Source organism: Cololabis saira, chromosome 9 (genome assembly GCF_033807715.1).
Source record: "Cololabis saira isolate AMF1-May2022 chromosome 9, fColSai1.1, whole genome shotgun sequence".
NCBI classification, from domain to species: domain Eukaryota; kingdom Metazoa; phylum Chordata; class Actinopteri; order Beloniformes; family Belonidae; genus Cololabis; species Cololabis saira.
This window is the reverse complement of record NC_084595.1, coordinates 39,032,265-39,054,210: the sequence shown is the minus strand read 5'-3', so window position 1 is coordinate 39,054,210 and position 21,946 is coordinate 39,032,265. Positions and strand designations below refer to the sequence as shown.

Here is a 21,946-nt window from a genome sequence, read left to right as displayed (position 1 = left end):
TAAAAAAATAGATATAAAAAAAACAACATCAGCAGCAAGCTCAAAAGATCAAAGTGCATACATATCTTACTGCAAAAGAAATGATGGCAAAAAAATGCATCTATTTGGGGCCTTTTTCCAGTTTAAATTGGTTTTCTGTTTAGTTGTGGGTTTTTTGCTTTTGTTCCCATTGCATTTGTTTGTTTTATGTTTTGTTCGTGGTCTTTTTGTACAGACGTTTTCATCTTTATTGTAGTTTTATTACATGTCTTTTTGGTAGATTAACATTTCTTTATAGTACATTTATGACTTCTTGATTTACATTTTTTTTTTTTTTTTTTTTTTTTTACTTTTTGTGGAAAATTGGCACAAATAAAAATCCTTGTTGTCCAGGATGATTTGCATCCTATGCGACATTCATCTTTGCACAATTAACTCCAGTGGCAATTAACATCACAGAGCCAGCCTTTTCAGTTTATTTGAGTCATTTCTTTGCGAGAATTTTTCATCTCATTGTGGTCATTTAGCATCTCTTTGGTCATTAGACAGATTACCAAGGTAGCAATCTTGGCAGTGGCTTTAATAATTCTGCCATACAAACATTAAAAGCCTATATTCCTGTAAGCCTGTCAACAGTTGAATGGAGGAGAGGGATAAATGGCTGTATAAGGGGGAAAAGACTGCATCTACAGAGCTACCAAATAACCACAATTTTTTAAAGAGCTTTTGGGGTGATGCACTTAGCTGTATCAGTGACAGCCACAGTAGATAATACATTTTCTTTTTTTCTTAAAAATAAAAGAGACAGAGTGGAAATAAGAAAGAAAAAAAAAAAGAAAAGAAAAAGCTGACTACACATGCTCTGGGAAGACTTCCGTCTGTCCGGCGTATCTGGGGTCTGCTTTCTTCTTGTCTTGTGAGGCCGTGTGAGGAGAAAGTGGGAATTTCTGAGCAGGGAAGGGATGACCTGCCTGCAGGAGAATAGGACTAATTGGCACAGAGCGTAGAGGGAAGGAGCGGTTGGGTGCAGCCGGAGGACTCTGCAGCCACAGTCATCAGTCACACCGTGCTGCCGGATCACACAGACGCCTCCCCAACATGCATGCATCATGTGCAGGCATGAACGCGCTGACATTCAAGGGCAGGACTTCTTACTGTAATGAATCATTATCTGTCACCGTGACAGACGAGCTGATAAAAATTCTGCTGCAATACTATTTTTATCACCTACATACTGTATATTTACATGCTCTCCAATACCATCACCGTCCTATATCTTATTTGTGCAAGTGTGGATTACAGCACACCCTAATAATTCAACCAAACACGTCTAAAGTCAGTGAAAATTTAATTACGGGCATTCAGGCTTTCAAGCTAATCTCAAAGTCATTAATTAAATGTAAGATCCTGAAGCTTATGAAGAATTTAATCATGCTGAAACCTTATGTGTTCCTTTAGTATCACAACTTTTTTTTACAGGTTGCTGCTCTGATTTTATTGGTCTTTTAATTTTTGGCTGCCACTTACATTGCAAATGGTATTCAGTTTCACACAGCGTGAAGACGGTTATTAAAATAGAAAATCCTCACTGCTGATCCACGCTCTTACTGTACGTGCTGAGCTCAATCTGTTGAAGTGAACAATGTTTCAAAATGGCTTGATTGAATAACCACAGAAATTGCTATTTATGTTTTTATTTAAACTGGCAAAATGATAAATTACTGATTACGTCTGCAGTCAAATTTGAACTCTATTAACATGTATTTATGTAATATACATAAATAATCAACTAAACTTGTTAATTCACTTGTTTGTTTGTCTGAACCCCTGTTTTCCATGTCCCATCACATCAAAAAGTCAGCGATTACTTTTTCTGAGAGCAAACGTAATTCACATCACCCTAATGATAACCTGCCGCAAGTTAACCCAAACATCTTAAAAGTGCTGTCTGAATACGGAAGTGTCCTTGGACCACAATCTGCTGACATATTTGTGGGGCTTTTTAGGGCTTTGAGGATCCAAAAGTCACATATGCCTCACACACATACACACACCATCGGTTTATGGGGGGTCTTTACCCTCTGCTGCCACAGTGGTCTTAGACATTACACACACACAAATACACAGTTACACACAGAGCGTGTCTTTCAAATACACACACACACACACAAACACACAAACTCACACACACACACGCACGCACACACACACAGTTCCACTTGCCAGTTCTGACATGTGCGATTTGATTAGTGACTGCATACTGCAGCACTAAGCAAAAATGAAAACCCTAGAGGACAGCAGATGTTCATACCCTCCCTCCCCAACTACACCCACTCTCACCACTTCCCCACCCTCCCTCCTTCTCTCTCTCTCTCGTTTATGGACAGGGTCACACACACACGCTCTCTCTTCCCCTCAACCTGCTCCACATTGGTGTGCAGCCAGAGGGTGACCCAGAGAGAGGGTGCACCTGTTAGTGTTTATCCTCCGCAATATGTCAACAGCCACCGATCTCATTGCCACGCTTCACAGATTCAAACACACGTTTTATAAAAATTCATCACGACAAGTCGAAGCCCGTTAAATAAATCTCCTGCTCAGCCCCGGAGAATTTTAATTTCTCTCTTTGTTCATTGCTTTTTTCTCAAATTGTTTTGATTTTCATGTCGTAAGCTGCTGATATCCCAGTTTAAGTCCCACCAGCCCACGTGATGTTGGACGTCTGGTTTCAGATCTACATCCAATATTTTGTCAAACAAATGCGACAGATGATCATAATAGCTGCAGGCTTTTTAGAAGAAACACCTGAACCCCACAGAGCACATGCTGGTTGTCTCAATATAGCTACCGGTTATTTAGCAGTAAGGGCCGGGAAAAAAACAAAAGCTCTAACAGAGACAGTAGCTATGTGCACAACAGCCAATTCTCTTTCTATACCTCAAGCAGCCATGCAGGATATGTGTTGGGTTGTCTAACTTCAATGTCCTCATCAGTCTTTTAAAGAAATGACTGCATTTATGTAAATGTGTCTGGTGTCTTTTGTTGGTCGGAGTCAAAAAACGAACACAGGAGCAACAGAAAGCACCGCGGTACACACAGAACATGTTATATTAATGCAGGAATGGACGGCGTGAAGGCTAATGCAACAAGGCAGAGTTTTCTTATTTTTACTTTTAATATTTTATTCCTGCGACCCTTAAAGGGAAAAGCTAATAGAAGAAGACAAGGATTTGCCCTTTCTCTAGATAGGAAGGCTCCAGTGAGCTGAGGAGCCCGGGCCAAGCATGGCAGCATAAAGCAATAAAAAGCTATTTTAATCGTACAATATAAAATACCACAGAGGGTCCGAATTACTCGGATAGTTACAACAAATAAAATCCAAAATGCATTTTACTTTTCAGTTCTTTTTCTTTCAGAGCAGCATCTAAAAGACCTTCAAGGATATAAAAAAGAGAGGCTGGGGTTTTTATACTCCACTGGTTTCACACTACTACTGTGAAAATTCATATCAGCAGCTGTGATGGATACGAGCTGTTAAAAGTTTTGCACTTCTACACGTTTAAGCGTGTTGAATATTCAGAGTGATTAATAACTCCCATTGGCTTCTTCCACATCCTTACAGCAGCAGGACTAATTGTTGGCAACTCCAAAAAAGCATTATAATTCACTTCAACAGTGTTGAATAATGGGACTAATATAATTCCCAGGAATGCTGTACCACCTATGAGAGAGAAACATCTATGCTTTGATGTAGAATTGTTAACAATAAAGTAGAATTTTAAGTAATAGCCATTAAAAAAATGATATTTTCCTAGAAAAAAAAACTTTCATTAAGTAGAAAGTTCAGGTGCCTACTTTTTTTAATCACCCTTTAACTCCCAGATAGTTTTTTAAATGTTTCAGGAAATGTTTTAGTAGCCGTGTTCGTGTTTCTGAGGTGAAGAATTGAAAGAAACTTTCAAAATGTCACTAAGAAAAAAAACTCATCTCTATCTCTGCCAGATAATTACATCATATGAAAGTATAACATTGTGTCCCTAACCCTTGCCAGATGATAGAGTTTGGTTGCCATTTAATATATTTTATTCTTTATACAGCTGCACACAGTATAAATCTGACGTTGAGCTGAGTAAATGTCATGACAAAAGTTTACATTATGTGAAGATACTATTGTACAGTCGATAGTCATTTGTTTCTCTTTTTTTGCCTGATTATCCATTTGGACGATAAAAACCCTGTTTGCTAGAGAAACGGAGACTCCATCTGGTTGTATACTTACTTACAAAAACCCTATTTGGGGTTAATAAATATGTTTGGGGTAAATAGGCTGGTTTGTCAGAGAGTGGTGATACAGGCTGCATTGTTAAGTATGGCTAATACAAGCAGGTGGTCACTCATCAGAAACAAAACAGCATTTTTCTGTAATTGAGCATGTTATAATTATAATTTCATGTCAGTTATTATTAGTCATGCTAGAAGTGGAACCGGTTAATGACTTGTGTGGCTTCCAATATCACGACATTATAAGAAAAATTGTTTCCATTTGCATTTCTAAAGCAGCAGTATTCATCAGCATTTTGATTTTTAAAATCAACCTTGTCAAAGGGAAACTATAAAGTAGGATTTTTTTTAAGGCTAAGAAAAACTTAATGAGAACAAATTAGATTTAACTGGAATAGTTGGTTATAATGTAACTGAATTGCACTGCGTTAAACTGATTTGTGCAGAATATTTGTATTTAAGTGCCCTGAAATGAGATTTATTGTGAAATGGTGCTTTATATGTCAGAACCGAATCAAATAAAACTAAACTAAACTGAAGTGAACTGAATTAAACTAAACTGAATTAGTGCTAGTTGGAGCTGAACACTCATTTTTGACCTTCAAGCAGTTTCACTTGATACAAATACCAACTTAAAATCAGGATATGGTCAGGCTAAAATGGAAGCTTTCATACCAAAATGTATATTTGAGTAATTTAACCTTTCCCTGTGCTTTACGTGTAGATTTCACATGATTTCATTATCAGTTGTGATCTAGAATGCCAGGAGGAACAGACCTGTTTGATGATGGACTTCAGACGAGCCATAGCGATGACAGTGACCCACACGGACATGAGCGAACCGAGGAAGTCACAGAACTGCAAGACGTCGTACTCCATGATGCAAAAGACCACAATACCCGGCTGGTCACACGCGTGGTAAAACTGCAGTAACACAGGGAGAAAGGAACGATAACATTTAACATCTGTCAGTAAAAATCATTTGTAGGCAAAATCAGCCCTGCAGCTCACAAGCACACCGCTGCTTAACAAGAGGACCGTTGAATAACGGCAGCTTGACCATTTAAGTGGGTGAAAAAAATGTCCACATGCTCACGTGAAAGCAAAATCATAAAGCTGATACATAACTGTTTCTGCCCTTTTAACATTCACTGCCCTGAATCAAATTAAAGACTTGACTGAGAATGAATGGATCCAACGACACCACCACATGTCCTGACAAGCACTTAAAGTGTTCTACTAACTCATGTAGCTTGTTGTTTTGATGATCTATCTTCTTCAATGTGGCCAGAGGCTCAAAAATATGCAGAATTCACTTGGTTTTCAGGGCTCCTCCTGTAGACTGTTCTTTGCTCATACCTCGGCTGTCTGTGACATTAAAGAGGGCAACATTTCCTTGTGTGGTCATATTTTCTATGCGGCACATGTCCACAAGAACAAGTGCTTCAGCAGTCATTTTAAAAGTTAAATTTACGACTTCACTGCAGGAGTGAGTGTGTTTTCCCTCCTGCTGGATCTGCTAGTGTGTCTTTCTAAGACTTCTGCTTTTGTTTCCAAGATGTTTCTTAAGAAACTTAATTTTTTTCCAGAGCAACAATGCAGCAAATATATTTGTTTTTCTGGGTTGTTTTTTTTTTTTTACATTTCACATAAACAGTAATGTTGCACAAAAGCAAGTAATGAGCATAGTACTCTCCAAACAGATGTGCAGCTGTAATCTTTGCTATCACAGTTGTTTTTTATGGCACGGTCTTAGTTCTATAATTCTTTAGGCTCTTGCTCAGTTGCGGTCTGGTTCTGGTCTTCCATCGTTGCTACCCTGTTACATATTTCAGTGTGAGGTTATTTACAGGAATGTTAAAAACATCACTCTAATAATCTGTCGATATGCTGTAAACATGTCCATCTGACCAGCAGCAGGATTTAAATGTATTCATGAGCTATTAGGTCTGCAGATTGACAGCCTCCAAGAATCCAAGTCATCAGAAAAGCCCTTAAGGCAAATCGGCTTGTTTTCTGGAAGAGCTTCGCCTCATGATTTTCAATCTTGGATGTTCTGCAGTAATCACCGGTTTTGCATAGTTGGTGCAAAGCTACTCTAGAAGTATCAGAGTTTAAAATTAGGTGCATGAAAATAAGCATAATCAGCATAAAAATGGCTTCTTTATTCAAGTTTTAAAGAACCCCATTATTATTTCATTCAACTTATATTCTTTAGGTCACCGGTTCGATCATTTTGAGGTCACTCACCGTGGAGAAGAACATGGTGAAGATGTACACGGACGCCTCCAGCAGGTAGTGGCTCCGAATGGCGATGGCAACCGGCGGAACGAACATGAGGTTGCTGAGACAGAGCAGGAGGGTGGAGAGCAGCTGGAAACTGTAGGAGTAGGCCTCCGAGTTGTCGGTGCATCCCCAACCGTTCCAGCCTAACGTGCACACAAACACACTCTCAGCACTGATGTAAGGAAGATTAAACCTGGAAGAGGCTTTAAGAAAAACATACATGTCTTAAACTCTAAATTCATGGAGAAAGTCCTGAATATTTGTGTTGATGGAGGAAAAGGAAACTTTTTATTACACAACCTTCTTCTTTGACTACAAAGTATGAAATATTTATGTCTTGATAAAATAAGTGCATCTTCAGCCTTTTCATTTTTTGTTAAGAACAGCCAACTCTCTGTACAGAAACAAAAAAAAAAAAAGCAACATAAAATGAAAAACAGATACGTGTGAAGTTGTTTATCCAGCACATCAGAGCACCCTGGAATCAACTCCCTTCTGTTACCGCACAACCCCGCTTTGCCACATTGGATGCTTATCACTTGGTGGATTAGATAAGACAGTATGGATTAAATATTCGTGAGCTCTGTTGAGCAGAGGTTTTGCAGCGTGAGATGGGCCAAGGGCGAGTGCTGGATGCACAGTGCCTGCCAGGACGCACACGTGAAGTATGACAATGAATTTAACTGCTTAGAAATAGGCTTTTCATAAAAAGAGATGAAAGGTAGAATAAAAGAAACCCTTTAGTCGATGTCTTTTGTTTATTCTCATAAGCTTATCTTTGTATGAAAAGCTCTTCATAATTAAAAAAGTACGTTATTGTCGTATCGAGAAAGCTTATATTAGAAGATTAACGGAAGGCCACATCGGACGGTGGCATGTACGGCTTAATTGCAGTATTCTCGCTTCACTTCAGGAAGATGACTTGTGCCACCTCACCTGGCTCTCTTCCATTTTCTTGTCACACTGCATGATGTATTTTCCAACAGATTAGAAATTCATTGCAGTGGTGATGACCCCATTTCCTCACAGAAAGTTTCATCTTATCATCTCACATGCAGAAAAAAATCTTTTGACTGCTGAAAATCAGCCCCGAGCCCGACAAATACACTGACAAGGCGAAGCGCTGCAACAGATCCTCTGCATAAGTAGCTACCTGCTTTGCATTCACACGCAGCATAAAGGTAGTTGTTGGTGCGCAGAAGCTTGCATTGTCCATATGTCCCGCAGTCATTGATGCACGGGGTGAGGTACGAGCGCATGTACACCTCAGCTGTCACGTTGGTGCACGCCTTGAATCTGGAAAAAGGTAAAGAAAAATAGCGTGAGATGTCAGGACCTTGAAACTTCAGATGATAACGTGTTATTTAATATCAATAACGCTGATTAACGGCTTGACCTTTGTGCTCATTTCACATATTGCAATTCTAGAATCAGCATAATTATACTCATTTACGTTTTGAGAACTATAAATTAATAGTATGGATATTTCTGTTTGACTTTTAGAGTTCAGCCACAAACCTGCAGGGCTATGCCTGCACCAGGACTGGACCAGGGCTGCATCACTTGATATTTTAAAGAGGCACAAAGGAACTTTTGCCAGTCTTACTTAGCGGGTCCCACAATTCCCCTGTAGTTGGGGGGGTTAAGTCGCTTTTACAACACCGTCTAAGCTTTGTGTTTGGGCTCTTGCTCAGTTGCTCTCTTGTTTTCTCTTCCCCTGCTATTTCCTTCAGCCTTTTATTCGCCTCTGTAATGATGTTCATTGTACTTGGTGTGGGTTTTGCTCATAGTAGTTTTTTTTTTTTTTTTTTTAGTTATTTCCGGAGAAAATAAAAAGAACATTTGTTCAAATGAAATATGAACTGCTGTTTTAATATAAGAAATATATATATATTTTGTCTTGCTACAGTTATTGCTACCAACAGCTTTAATTGCAGTCTTTATGCTTCACATCTTAAGTTATTGTGTTTCTTATGCTGAAGATCTGAATTTTAGTTTAGTCATAAGGCTTGTGAGTCTCCAACTTCAGAGAGGAAATCTAAAAAGGACTTTTTACATTTAGAGTCCTTGGAATACAGGACACCAAGATAACATGAATGACAATAGTTTAACCTTAATTTCACATTTCACTTAACTAAAATGAGTGGATATTTTTAATATTGGTCATCTTATAATCAGAGAGCAACATTTGCTCCATTGACACACAAAATGATTCACAATGTGACAAAAGTTGCTGCAAATTATGACCCTCAAGCTAAGAACAGGACATTAATCTAACCATCCAACCAATCTAACCATGAATCTAAGTTATCTCTTGACACAATATGAGATATAGTAAAAGAATTGCAAAGAAATACAATTTTAGAAGATAGCATATCTTATCTCTTCCTTTCTCCTTTCATATATCTCTTTCCGTCTTTTTTTAAATGATACAGCTGCTGGCTTTTCTATTTGTGTTTGATATAATAGTCATGATTTTAGTGTTGAAGAGCACCTGTCACCCACACTAACAGCTTTTTTACTAAAGAAAAGCTGGACTGAGTTAGCATGTTTAAAAAGTGTGAAATGTGACACATAGTAATGTGAATACTGTCACCGTTTTCATACCTAAGCTGTGGTGCGAGGACGTGCACGTGTCCCACACCATCTGTTATGTGTTATTCAAATTCAACTGGATGACCAGGAAGGGGCCGGGGGTAATTTAAAAAGTCAAAAATCTGCTTCACTTCATTCTGTTCACATTTTAATGCCATTAACGGTTCTGCAGCTCAATCTGCTGTATGGCTAAGACTTATCAACTCATGACAACCGTAGCAGTGGGTGACTTAATGGTAATATTCCTTTCCGACTCTGACACCCACATTCCTCACTGTGACTTGAAACAACCCTTGGATGAAAAAAGTGTTGACTTATTCAGTTTATCTCTGGAGTGCATGAGGGTTGAGAGAACATTAGTTTTACAAGATATTATCTCATCCACAAGCGATAAGAGCCGTGTCCTTTAGAAAAAACAGAAAAATGCTTGCCCCGTTTGGTCTGCTTATTGAAAATAAATAAATAAATCTACTTCTATAAACACAGAACAATGTTACTGGGGGGGAAAAAGAAATGACTATTTCAACTCAAAATGCAGTGATGTTCATGGTACCCAAACTCTATATAGACATTGAGTGTAATGGATTTTCATCAAGGTATTAAGGACGATGGTTATAATTATTATAATTTCACTTTGAAAAATAATTTGGAGCCACTTAAAATTTTTGTATTTTGCAAAGGAATGGCTGTAATTCCTAAAAAAAAAGCAACAAAAGAAAACAGAGAGCAACATCATGTAGACATATTTAGATAGATAGATAGATAGATAGATAGATAGATAGATAGATAGATAGATAGATAGATAGATAGATAGATAGATAGATAGATAGATAGATAGATAGATAGATAGATAGATAGATAGATAGATAGATAGATAGATAGATAGATAGATAGATAGATAGATAGATAGATAGATAGATAGATAGATAGATAGATAGATAGATAGATAGATAGATAGATAGATAGATAGATAGATAGATAGATAGATAGATAGATAGATAGATAGATAGATAGATAGATAGATAGATAGATAGATAGATGATAATAGTGTCAGAGCAGTCTACAGGCGGAGACAGATTTTTTTTCCTCAGTCGTGTGGTAAATAATTAAATAACATCAACAGAGTTGTATTATTATTTGAACAACAACCTAACAACCTATTTTGCAATTTCCTCCTGTAGCTGATGGCAAATATTGACTCCCAGAAGTTGTTGCGAGGTGTCCAGGCCAAGCCTAAGAACTGATTATGAAGCTGTCAAAAATGTATGACCAACAGGCAACCAGCTCATTTCAGGAAGGTTCTGCTGTTAAATTGCATTTCTGAAAGTTTCTTGGTGGAGCGCGGCAGAGATCACAATTTACACCCTCGCTCCCGCTTTAAAGGCATAGTTTGATATCTTTGGAAATATCCTTATGCGCTTCTTTGCCAAGAGTTGGATTAGAAGATAGACACCCCTCTCGTGTTTTTAGAAGGATTATCTTCTGACGAAGCAGCATGCTCCTACTTTTCCAGTCTTTTTTTTTTATTTGCTAAGCTCAGGTAGTTGGCAGGGGCTTCATACTTAGCATACAGGGAAATAAATGGTATTGATCTTCTACATAAGGTTAAGAGAGCATATACATTTTTACAGTGCTGTCAAACTTCCACTATAAAGACATAAAAACTTAGTTTTAATGGTTTCTATGGGATTCCTTCTTAATGTGGCTGAATTAAATGCTCCAGTGAGGCTGTATTGGCCGTCTCACCCATGTGGAGTGGCACAGAGCGAGCGTAGACTCAGGTACCAAGTGCCCGTTTGTGGGTAGGGAATTCTCAGCTTGGTGATGTTGGAAGATACGTTCACAGAGAGGAAAAACCCAGCCGCAGACTCTGAAAAAAAACATACAAGAAATTAACAAAAAAATAAATAAAACTGTTATACTTACAGAGAAAAGGCATTTATAAGCCAATTCATTAGGGGTTAGAGTTTAAGAAATAGAGCTATTCTATCAAATGTAAATTTTACTTACCTGATTCACATTTAAGTGATGAGTTTTCTCGCAAGAAAAGAGGCATCCCATGGTTCAGGCAGCCAAAGACCGTGACATTAGCTCCTTTCAGCGCAGACTGCAAGGAAGAAACACAAGCAAACGTCAATCAGCCGTAAAATCACTAAACATCTGCTGCTTTTTTATCGTGACGGGGAGCAAACACTGCTCATGGTAACCTCAGGCTTCTTTTTCTCAGTAACAATGAGCTGCTAAACTTAAAAAGTGACCAACCAAGTGAGACCGATCTCCCTCTGTCTGCCAGAGGTTCTTAAATGAAGATGCTGGCAGTTTATCTCCTTTAAGCATCAATTATGAATAAGCATGCTCATGCATTAAAAAACACAAAAAAATCCATAGGGACTTTTCGGGGATTGGGAGGTACGTATGTGAATACCAAGTGGCTAATTTTTGCAGAGAGGTGGACGGGGGCCACTGTGAACGGCTTTGCTTTTATCAACAAAGGGACAACAGGAGAACAAACAGCAGTGAGAAAAAAATGAAAGCAGAAATGTTCGTACAGCACAAGTGCACGCTCAAGCTCCTCAGATGACTCAACGTGACTCAACATTTGCCGTCATTGAATTGCAGTGTTCCTGCGTTTCAGTGAGAATAATAGACCCACAGCAGCGCAAATAAGCGAAAAATAAATCAGGTATCTAAACTATAAAGGGCCATCAAAATCAGTAAAAGTCACTCTGTGTCAGGTGAAAACTTTATAGAACAAGATGCAGCACATCAAACTCAATTGCTTTGGGTCCTGAGAGGAATACACTTGATGATGGAGATAACTTTTGGCAATTATTCCTGGAGTAGATAAGATTTCGGTTGCCCCCATAGCACAAAATGAGGATAATGTATATGCTGGGAGTTTGCAGAGTTGTTGATTAATGCAGTGACTTACAAACGCTCTGCCAGGTGCAGAGACTTTCGAAACTAACCATCTGGCCTGTACTCCCTTGGTAGTAAGACTAAATCACACCCACTGGCAGTTTGGGATGGTTCCACCCTCTTCCTTCCTGTCTTTCATCCCAACTCTCTCTGACAGCTTGAAGATGAAGTTTTCAGCAAGAAAGATTCAAGTCTTGAATACTGAAGGAGTCTGTATTAGTAAAACAGACGGGGAAAGAGTCATATCTGTAGATGAAAGACCGGAGTGAAAACTGAGTTTTTCTTCCAGTCAAGGAAGACTAAAATATCCGCTTAACTTTTTTTAAGGCTTTATACTGAAATTTAAGAAGGGGTAATTTGAATGACTTTGGTGCTCTTTTGACGTTTCCATGGTCTTCAGAGAAAACCAATGTGCAAACTAGTTTGCCCTGATATGCAGCAATGAAGTCTGAAGTTTTCTGTTAAATATTCTATAAATAAACATCTGCTGTGAACATTTTTATCAGACTATCCAGATATGCTGAGGATAGCACTCATGGCTGCTCAAACCTTTCATTAAACTGTGGTGTACCTTTATCTAAACATCTATGAGGCGGATCTGCACACGTACCTGAAGGACATGAAGAAAATTAACTTCACTTGTAAGAATATGATGTCGTCTCATCTCGACTGAGAATATAATTTTATCGTGACATTTCCATTTGAATTCATTTCCAGCCTGACAAGTGAGAAGTCCCCTGCTGTTTTTCGCAACATGCCTACACGTATTACCTTTTTTTGGCATCTTGTATCACTTTTTAATACAGTTATAATCGTTATTGCTTCCGAAAGGTAACGCTTTGGACGTCAAACATTTTATCTGCTGGTTTCGTACAAATTCTTGTGCATAGACTAAGCAATTGTTCACTTAACTCCATGTTAGAAGGTTAAACATTTTCTATTTGGCTGACATGGAACCACACAACTCATTGAGAATTATACCACTTTAGACACTCACCTCACATGCCATTGACAACAAGGGAGCTAAAAAACTGTGAAAATTGCTGAAGTATTTTCAATTCTGAAGAATCTGCATTGAAGCTCGCGCTCCGCTGCACCTCACCGACAGAGTTATGTTTGGAACAGCTTTCAGGGTCGGAGTATTTCTCACAGTTGATGTATCGTTCCGCCCCTGCCATCTTGATAGGGGGTCATTTGTTGGGGCGAACACTTTGACAAATAATGCCTTTTTTAAAAACTTGCTGTAAACATCCTGGTTCACCAGGAAATACGGGAAATTAAGGAAGCGAGATTTTCTGAAGATACAGATAATTGTTTTGTGATGTATATGTGTTTGAGCTCTTGTGAATTTGTCATCCGAACTCCTCGTGTGCTGTAGAAACCAGGAAATTGTTTTGCTTCTACCGGCTGTATGGAGCTTAAATCAAGATTTGTACTGATAACATTAAAGGCTTCATCCGTCTTCTATGTATCTCACTCAGGATCTTAAGGACATCGCACTTTTAAAAGCATATTAAAGACCTCTGAAAATATCTCGGTTGTAGGGAAACTGATTTGTTTTTCATTCATTTTCATTTCACGTTCTGCTTTAAGCACCATTATAAATAAATAACCAGAATTTTAATGCTGTGTTTTCATTAACTGCTCATGTGTGAAAAGCACATTGCAACATTTTTGTGATTGTTGATTTATTATTCACATTTTATATTGTGGATTATAACCGACTAATAAATCTTTTTTTTTAATTATTGTTATTTTTACTTTTGTGATTATTATTTATTTATTATTATTACTATATGTTTCAAAAGTTATATATTTATCAATGAAATTGTTTTTTTTTCAGTCTTTCTCTGTCAAATATTTCTTTTTCTCAGCTCTCCTCTCGGAACAGAGCTAATGTTACACAACTGCACCACAGACTCTTGACTGTCATTGAAAATAAAGGTAAAAAAATAAATAAATCTAGATACAATGTGCCCACAAAAAGACTCTTTGAGGTTTTCCACATTTTCTCAAGCTTATCTTTAAAACAGAGCACTATTTTTTCCCCCATTATTCTCCATATCCCCTTCACTTGGTATGGTTTGACACTTGCACTTTCGCTCTGATTTATCACACTTCTGTCAGCAGCCTTTGACTGAAGTCACCTGTGCATAAATGCATTCATTTGACAGCTGTCTGTGTAAAGCGTCACATGTGATGGTGAAGAGAAACCTCGCCGTTAGATCAAGAGAACTGTCAAAAACCTGGAAAACAGGATTGTCTCAGACTGCTAGCGGTGGATTCAGGAACATTTCCAAAGAACTGAAAGTGTCCAGAAGCACAATAGTTCCTCATCTGTGTATAAAAGATTAAGTCTGGGACCACCAACACATAGAGGCAAAACAGAAGACACAGACTTCCACCCAATGCATCAGGGTTAAACAGTCCATTCACTTCCAACCCATTTCATTAACATCAGCTCATTTCAGATATATAATGTCAAAAAGTAAGGAAGTAAACTTAGGATACAATCCAATTCCTTCAAAACTCAGCTGAATAAATTCCATCTAATTCAGTACAATTGTGATTGTAATCATGTGATAACAGTTCATAAAAAAGGAAACCAGCAGATCGTTTCAAATCTTCACTCTGATCGATCTTCTGACCTGAATATACACAGAGAGGCAGATTACACTTGAACGACAGAAACAAACAATAAATCTCTCTTTTAACTGCTATTTAAACCAGATAACTCCTACTTATAGTTCATATATATATATATATATATATATATATATATATATATATATATATATATATATATATATATATATATATATATATATATATATATATGGAATTATGAAATATTTAAGATAAAATACAGCCTGGTCATAAATCGCTTATAGTTCATATATATATATATATATATATATATATATATATATATATATATATATATATATATATATATGGAATTATGAAATATTTAAGATAAAATACAGCCTGGTCATAAATCGATTAAATTGGAGAAATATGCAGCTAATTATTATCAGATTCAGATCCATCTCACACGCACAGCACTGTAATTTACAAATCAAACACTCCAAAAGTCAAACACCCATATAAAGATAAGAAGATTAAAAAAAAATAAAAATAAAGATAAAAAATATAAGTAAAAGGTAAAAACAAAAATAAAAATAAAAAGTGCAGTACTATAAAAAATAATTATATGGATAGAATAAAAAGTGCAGTGGCATATAAAGGATTCTCTCTGCATCATTTCTGGTCCAGCTGGGAGTTTTCCTAAAAATGTTTGGGTCTATTACGCTCCTTGGTTATCCACGTCCAAAGACGAACAATCTCAGTTTTATCTGAATGTAGTAACTGATGGGTTTCTTCTGACCTCAGTTATCAGTAGAGCTGCACATCATCTTCATAGCAGTAGAAGCTTATGGTTATGCTCCCTCATAATATTATTGAATGAAATTTTAGTGGTTCATAACCTTGTAAGTACTGTATCAGTCCACAGACAAAAGCCTGTTGATCTCCATGAATAACTCTGATGTGGGTGAAGACTCATTTTGCACATAAATAACACTATTTACGTAAGAAGCTAACGTCACCTTGACTGAAAGCCTGGGTTCTTTTCAGTGCAGTGATCCAAATGTCACACCTTTTATAGCAGAGCGGAAAGACAAAAGCCATTCCCTCTAAGGCTGCCGAAATAAAGACTGGGCTACGTAGCCACAACTCCTTATAGCATGCATGGAAATCATTGCATAAATGCCTACTATAGTAAAACACGGTGATAGCATCTTTCTGCATGTTTTTTTTTTTACCGAGAAGGGTATCGGACTAAAAAGGATTAAAAACATGGATGCAGTGAAAGTCTCAAGTTTCGCTGGAATGGGGTGAAGGTTTACCTGTTTTTGACAAAACAACAATCGCTTCCTGCCAAGAAAACACGGGGGTAACCTTAGGAAACGTCCTGGAGAGCACAAGTCAGGACATGAAACTCCCAGTGTCTCTGAGGAGAGCTAAAAACAGCTGTGTACTGATGCTCCACATCAACATGGTTCAGCTGGAATGTTGTTGCCAAGAAGAACGAAAGAAACCTCCAAAAGAGAGGTGAGCCAAGCTTGTGCAATCATATCCATAAAGACTTTAAACCTACTCACTTAAGGTTTTAGATACTAACGCTATGACATATTGCAGTCGTATAATTCTAATACATTTACAACACTCCAACAACCCCATCATAGTGGACAAATGTTTGTAGACTGATGCAATAAATAAAGATGCAGCACAGTAGTTTTATGTGAAAGATGGTAGTGTATGAAAAAAAACAGATAAATAATTAAATTACACATATTAATATGTTTTTCTAGTATACTTATTATTATGTGTAAAAGGGTATTACATATGTATGAAATAATGAAAAAAATATGAGTACAAACACAAAAATTCATTCAAAGGCATAGAGCAATCCTGCCTAAAATGCAATACTTACAATGTATTTTTCTGCACAGGCTCTCTCTAGGGGGAACTCTGAAAGACAGTTCTAATGTGATTAAATCCATACAATACCACCTGAGGTATCAGTGGAATAAAAGTCATATGCATTGCTTTCAAACTCTGGTACGGAGAGTGACGCAAGGCAGACAATGAGCTGGAGCTATTGTCTCCCAAAGCCCTGCAAATCTGCCAGAGTCCCCCACTGGCAGCGGCTGACTGAATACTCTCCCCGTGACAAGCAAGTGACAGATCACCACAGAGGGGGAGGAATCTGTCCATAGAATAATATACCATGACACTGTCTCCGAGGAGCACATCGCGCTGCTTATAGAACAGTCACAGCAACCAAGTTTCAAAGTAACATAAACTCTCTGTGACTTATGCAGAGTTACAATCTACCAACCAGCTCTTGTGTCTACACTGACATGGCTGAAGCGCTGCAGGAAAACATGGGAACATTTGTCTGATTTCAAGTTTTTCTTCAGCTGACAAAATCTAGCTGATATTTAAAAAGAAAAAAACCCTATCGGCAATAAAAGCTCAAATCATCACTAAAAAAGTATACCACGCAGCAGAATATCCACCCATCCATCCATTAATCCATCCATTAATCCATCCATCCACCCGTCCATCATTGCATCCATCAATGCATCCATCAATACATCCATCCATCCATCCATCCATCCATCCATCCATCCATCCATCAATGCATCCATCCATCCATCCATCCATCCATCTATCCATCCAGCCATCAATTCAACATTGCATCCATCCCTCCATCCATTCATTCACCCATTCATCCGTCGATTCATTCATTCATTCACCCATCCATCCCTCCATTCCTCCATCCATCAATGCATCCATACATCCATCCATTCATCCATCCATCCACCCGTTAATCCATCAGTACATCCATCCAGCCAGCCAGCCATCCATCCATCAATTCAACATTGCATCCATCCATCCATCCACCCATCCATTTATCCATCAATTAATTCATTCATTCACCCATCCATCCCTCCATCCATCCATCCATCCATCCACCCATTCATCCGTTGATGCATCCATCAATCCATTCATTAATTAATTCATTCACCCATCCATCCATCCATCCATTCATTAATTCATCCATCCATCCATTGAACCATCCATCCATCCATCCATCCATCCATCCATCGAACCATCGATGCATCCATCCATCCATCCATCCATCCATCCATTCATTAATTCATCCATCCATCCATTGAACCATCCATCCATCCATCCATCCATCCATCCATCCATCCATCGAACCATCCATCCATCCATCCATCCATCCATCCATCCATCCATCCATTCATTAATTCATCCATCCATCCATTGAACCATCCATCCATCCATCCATCCATCCATTGAACCATCGATGCATCCATCCATCCATCCATCCATCCATCCATCCATCCATTGAACCATCGATGCATCCATCCATTCATTAATTCATCCATCCATCCATTGAACCATCCATCCATCCATCCATCCATTGAACCATCGATGCATCCATCCATCCATCCATCCATCCATCCATCCATCCATCCATCCATTGAACCATCGATGCATCCATCCATCCATCCATCCATCCATCCATCCATCCATCCATTGAACCATCGATGCATCCATCCATCCATCCATCCATCCATCCATCCATCGAACCATCGATGCATCCATCCATTCATCCATCCATCCATCCATTGAACCATCGATGCATCCATCCATCCATCCATCCATCCATCCATCCATCCATCCATCCATCCGCTTATCCCAGTTTGGTTCACGGGGCAGGATCCTAAACAAAGAAGCCAAAACCACCATGGCCGGTGTTTGAGGTGATGTATTATTTTGCAAGTCCTGCACCGGATGATATACAAGCAAATATTCCACTTTAAATAGATGCTGTTCCACACATGGGGGATGGACAAATAGTCAAAAGAAAAACAACATTTCCATGAGAGTGCTGGCAAATGCCACAAAGTTATGGACAGATTGTAAAGACCTTGGAAAACATGTGCACTGCATTGGGAATCAGACCAAACTTCACCTACTGCGATGTTCAAAAGCTGTCCTGTAAAAAGCACATGAGGTACTCTGTCTAGTCTAATCTTAACACATCATTTAATGGAGGGTATTTTATATAAATCATACAAGTGCAACAAAAGATCATTTAAAATTCTACTTAGTTGGCAAAGTTAGCAACCAAAAGAAAGCAAAGAAAAGCTAAAAAAGAGAACGATATCGTCATGAGCTACTCAGCTATTCTGCTCACGCTCACCCTCCTGTCATCCTATTTATTTACGTGTCGTTAGTGCAATTGGATAAAAATAATCGAGGACCTCTTTGACTGTTTCGGCAGCTAGAAAATGTGAGACATAATCATCTCTTTTTTTTCCACTTAGGATGATCCAATATTTCCATTGCTCAAGGACATAATAAAAGAAGCACTGAAGCACTTTTCCTCAGCATTTGGAAAATTTGACCACTTCTCATCATGACTGCCATTTCAACACTTCCAGGTCATTTCACTCAGGGACATTACTAAGCAATAAAGTTTTCTTTTTCCTTGGGACTTGGTGTTGAAGCAGTTTAATGACTATTAGGCAGAAGAAGAAGTCACCACACACTTACGTGTTAATTAAGGGTCTCCATTTCCTTACTGTCGCTTTTGTGACGATTAAAATTTTCTGCACCCCAAGTAAGGACGTTATTAAATTTCTCCTAATGTGTGCAACATTTCTTACTGTATTAGAAGAGGTGCCATTTTTAAAGTTAATTACGAATAGTAATGAATAGTTCAATAAGAGCATAGCTAGAAAGTGAAAGAGGTGTTTATCCAGCGACAGTTTAAAAGGATTTTCTCTTTGCTGTACAGGGGGAAACAGGAACCGTGCTGATGTTTGCAAGGCCTTGGATACACAGTTTCTGTTCTGCACACGGTGATTGTTGGATTGTTGGTGTGTTTTGATACTTTAACAAAAAGATCCAAAGGAGTTTTTATGTGGCTGAGAGGCAGATAATTTACCATGTCATGTATTGATTTTTATTTTTTTAATTCTTTACTTTCATGTTATTCCTGGTCAAATAAAGGTTATAAGACAGAGATTTTCTCCAAACAAGACTAAAGCACACGCACAGAAACATGGACACAGCAAACACTAGACGGAGGAAAGATCACGGCTGCCATTCAAACCGCAGGACGATCTTTCTCTCTCTCCCTCTCTTGTGGCTACACTGACATAGCTGAAGCTGCAGGAGCACATGGGAACATTTCTCTGATTTCTATTCTTTCTTCAGCTGACAAAATCTAGCTGAAATTTAAAAAGAAAAAAACCCTATCGGCAATCAGTATCAGCAGAATATTTCATCCATCCATCCATCCATCCATCCATCCATCCATCCATCCATTCATCCATCCATCAATGCATGCATCCATCCATCCATCCATCCATTCATCAATGCATGCATGCATGCATCCATCCATCCATCCACCCATTCATCCATCCATCAATGCATGCATCCATCCATCCATCCATCCATCCATTCATCCATCCATCCATCCATCCATCCATCCATCCATCAATGCATGCATCCATCCATCCATCCATCCATGCATCCATCCATCCATCCATCCATCCATCCATCCATCCATCAATGCATGCATCCATCCATTCATTCATCCATCCATCCATCCATCCATCCATCCATCCATCCATCCATCAATGCATGCATCCATCCATCCATCCATCAATGCATGCATCCATCCATCCATTCATCCATCAATGCATCCATCAATGAATGCATCCATTCATCTATCAATGCATCGATCCATCCATCAATGCATCCATCCATCTCTCTCTATCTCTCTCTCTCTCTTTCTTTCTCTCTCTCTCTCTCTGTGAAACTGACTAATTAAAAACAATAATTCTACTTCCTTACGGGTCCATTATTTATGTGTCTCTGTTACATCTCTCAGAAATGGCACTTTCTGTTTTCTTAGCAGGGGTTAGGTTGGCAGATCGATTATCAATTTCATCTCTCTGTGTTCAGTGGAGATGAAGGATGTGTTTAACCTCGCTTATCACAACGTGTGGAGGCAGAGAGCAGCGGCGCATCGGCTGCAGCTGCATTTCAACCTCTCCACAGCTGTCGCTTACAGTAAACGCGCAAAGATGCTAATATGTCTATGACTAACCCGACTATGATTTCTCTATTAGATCACTGATCAAATTGTCTGTTAAATCTTGAGGGAAGACTTTGAAGTCGGTAGGTCTTAAACCTAAAAAGAAGTGTCCTTGAATGATATCTTCAGAGCTGAGACTGATATCCGTCTGACTCCCAGAGAAGAGAGCAAGACGGAAATATTTCTCTCAATGTCAGGATATTCCTTTGAACTAAACAATCACCGATATCCGTATTCCGCATCCACCTCTTCTCATTTCAGCGCCGGCCGGGTTGATTTCTATTAGGAGTGAAATGTTTTAAAGGCTGTCAACCTGCAGTTTTCTGGCTCCCTCCAGACTTCCAGAACCACTGCAGGTGCATTCATAATGTCATCACTGTCTGAAAGATAGATCAACAAAAGCCGACCAAATCCTGATTTGATCAATTTCGCAATTTTGTTTGCTTCTAATTTGCGACATATGTCACAAGCCTGAGCGCTGGCGCCTGTTTCATTGTGACCTCTTTCAGTTCCCACAGCGAACGTCTACAGCCATACGTGCATTAATATTTACCGTCTACAGCAGCTGAGCCAGACACTTCGTGAGAAAAATTATTCACCTTTGCTGGCTGGGGATTTTCCGTTTGCTAACTGTTGCATATTTAATCTCCTGATTACAGTCTGGTCTCTTTTGTAAGAGAAAATTATGCAGCACATGAAGGTTGAGGAGAGAGACTCAGCCCTGTTCAATATGTTGGAGCAGTTTTTTTTTTTATTTTCCTCCTGCAGCCAGTCCAGGATTATAATAATGATATATAACATGCTTGAGATGCAAAGTATCAAAGAAACAAAGATTTTCTGCCTGGAGCGGCAGTGTGTCCTGTGAAACTCACCACATTTAGCTTGAGCTCCATGTTGAGCACTCCTCCGCTGTCCAGAACAGGCATCAGGTTGATGGCAAACACAGCAGCCCTGTCCGGTGGAACTGATATATTTGGACCGAAGAAGATGTAGAAGTGCACGGAGAAGGTGTCCAGCTCGTTGCGCAGGGTTGGACGGATGGGCCAACACTTGTTGGTGTCCGCAGTGGGTGCGAGGTAAATGATGCTCTCCTCCGAGGTGTGGAGGTGACTGGCGTTCTGGGTCAGGCCCGGCAGGGCCGCCATCAGGAGCGTGTCGGACAAGGAAAACCCCATG

At 38.8% G+C, this 21,946-nt stretch overlaps 1 protein-coding gene across 1 annotated transcript in view; it reads right to left on the bottom strand.

The window, feature by feature from the left end:
* Positions 1–21,946, bottom strand: part of tmem8b (transmembrane protein 8B) — a 47,852-nt gene that overhangs the window by 9,604 nt on the left and 16,302 nt on the right. Inside the window, exons 6-11 of the mRNA XM_061730094.1 lie at positions 21,643–21,946; positions 11,152–11,248; positions 10,888–11,011; positions 7,700–7,842; positions 6,511–6,689; positions 5,038–5,184 (exon numbers count right to left, since the gene is read on the bottom strand). The exon at positions 21,643–21,946 is cut by the window's right edge and continues 79 nt beyond it. Of these exons, the coding sequence (XP_061586078.1) occupies positions 5,038–5,184; positions 6,511–6,689; positions 7,700–7,842; positions 10,888–11,011; positions 11,152–11,248; positions 21,643–21,946 (994 nt within the window). The remainder of the gene's footprint in view (positions 1–5,037; positions 5,185–6,510; positions 6,690–7,699; positions 7,843–10,887; positions 11,012–11,151; positions 11,249–21,642) is intronic.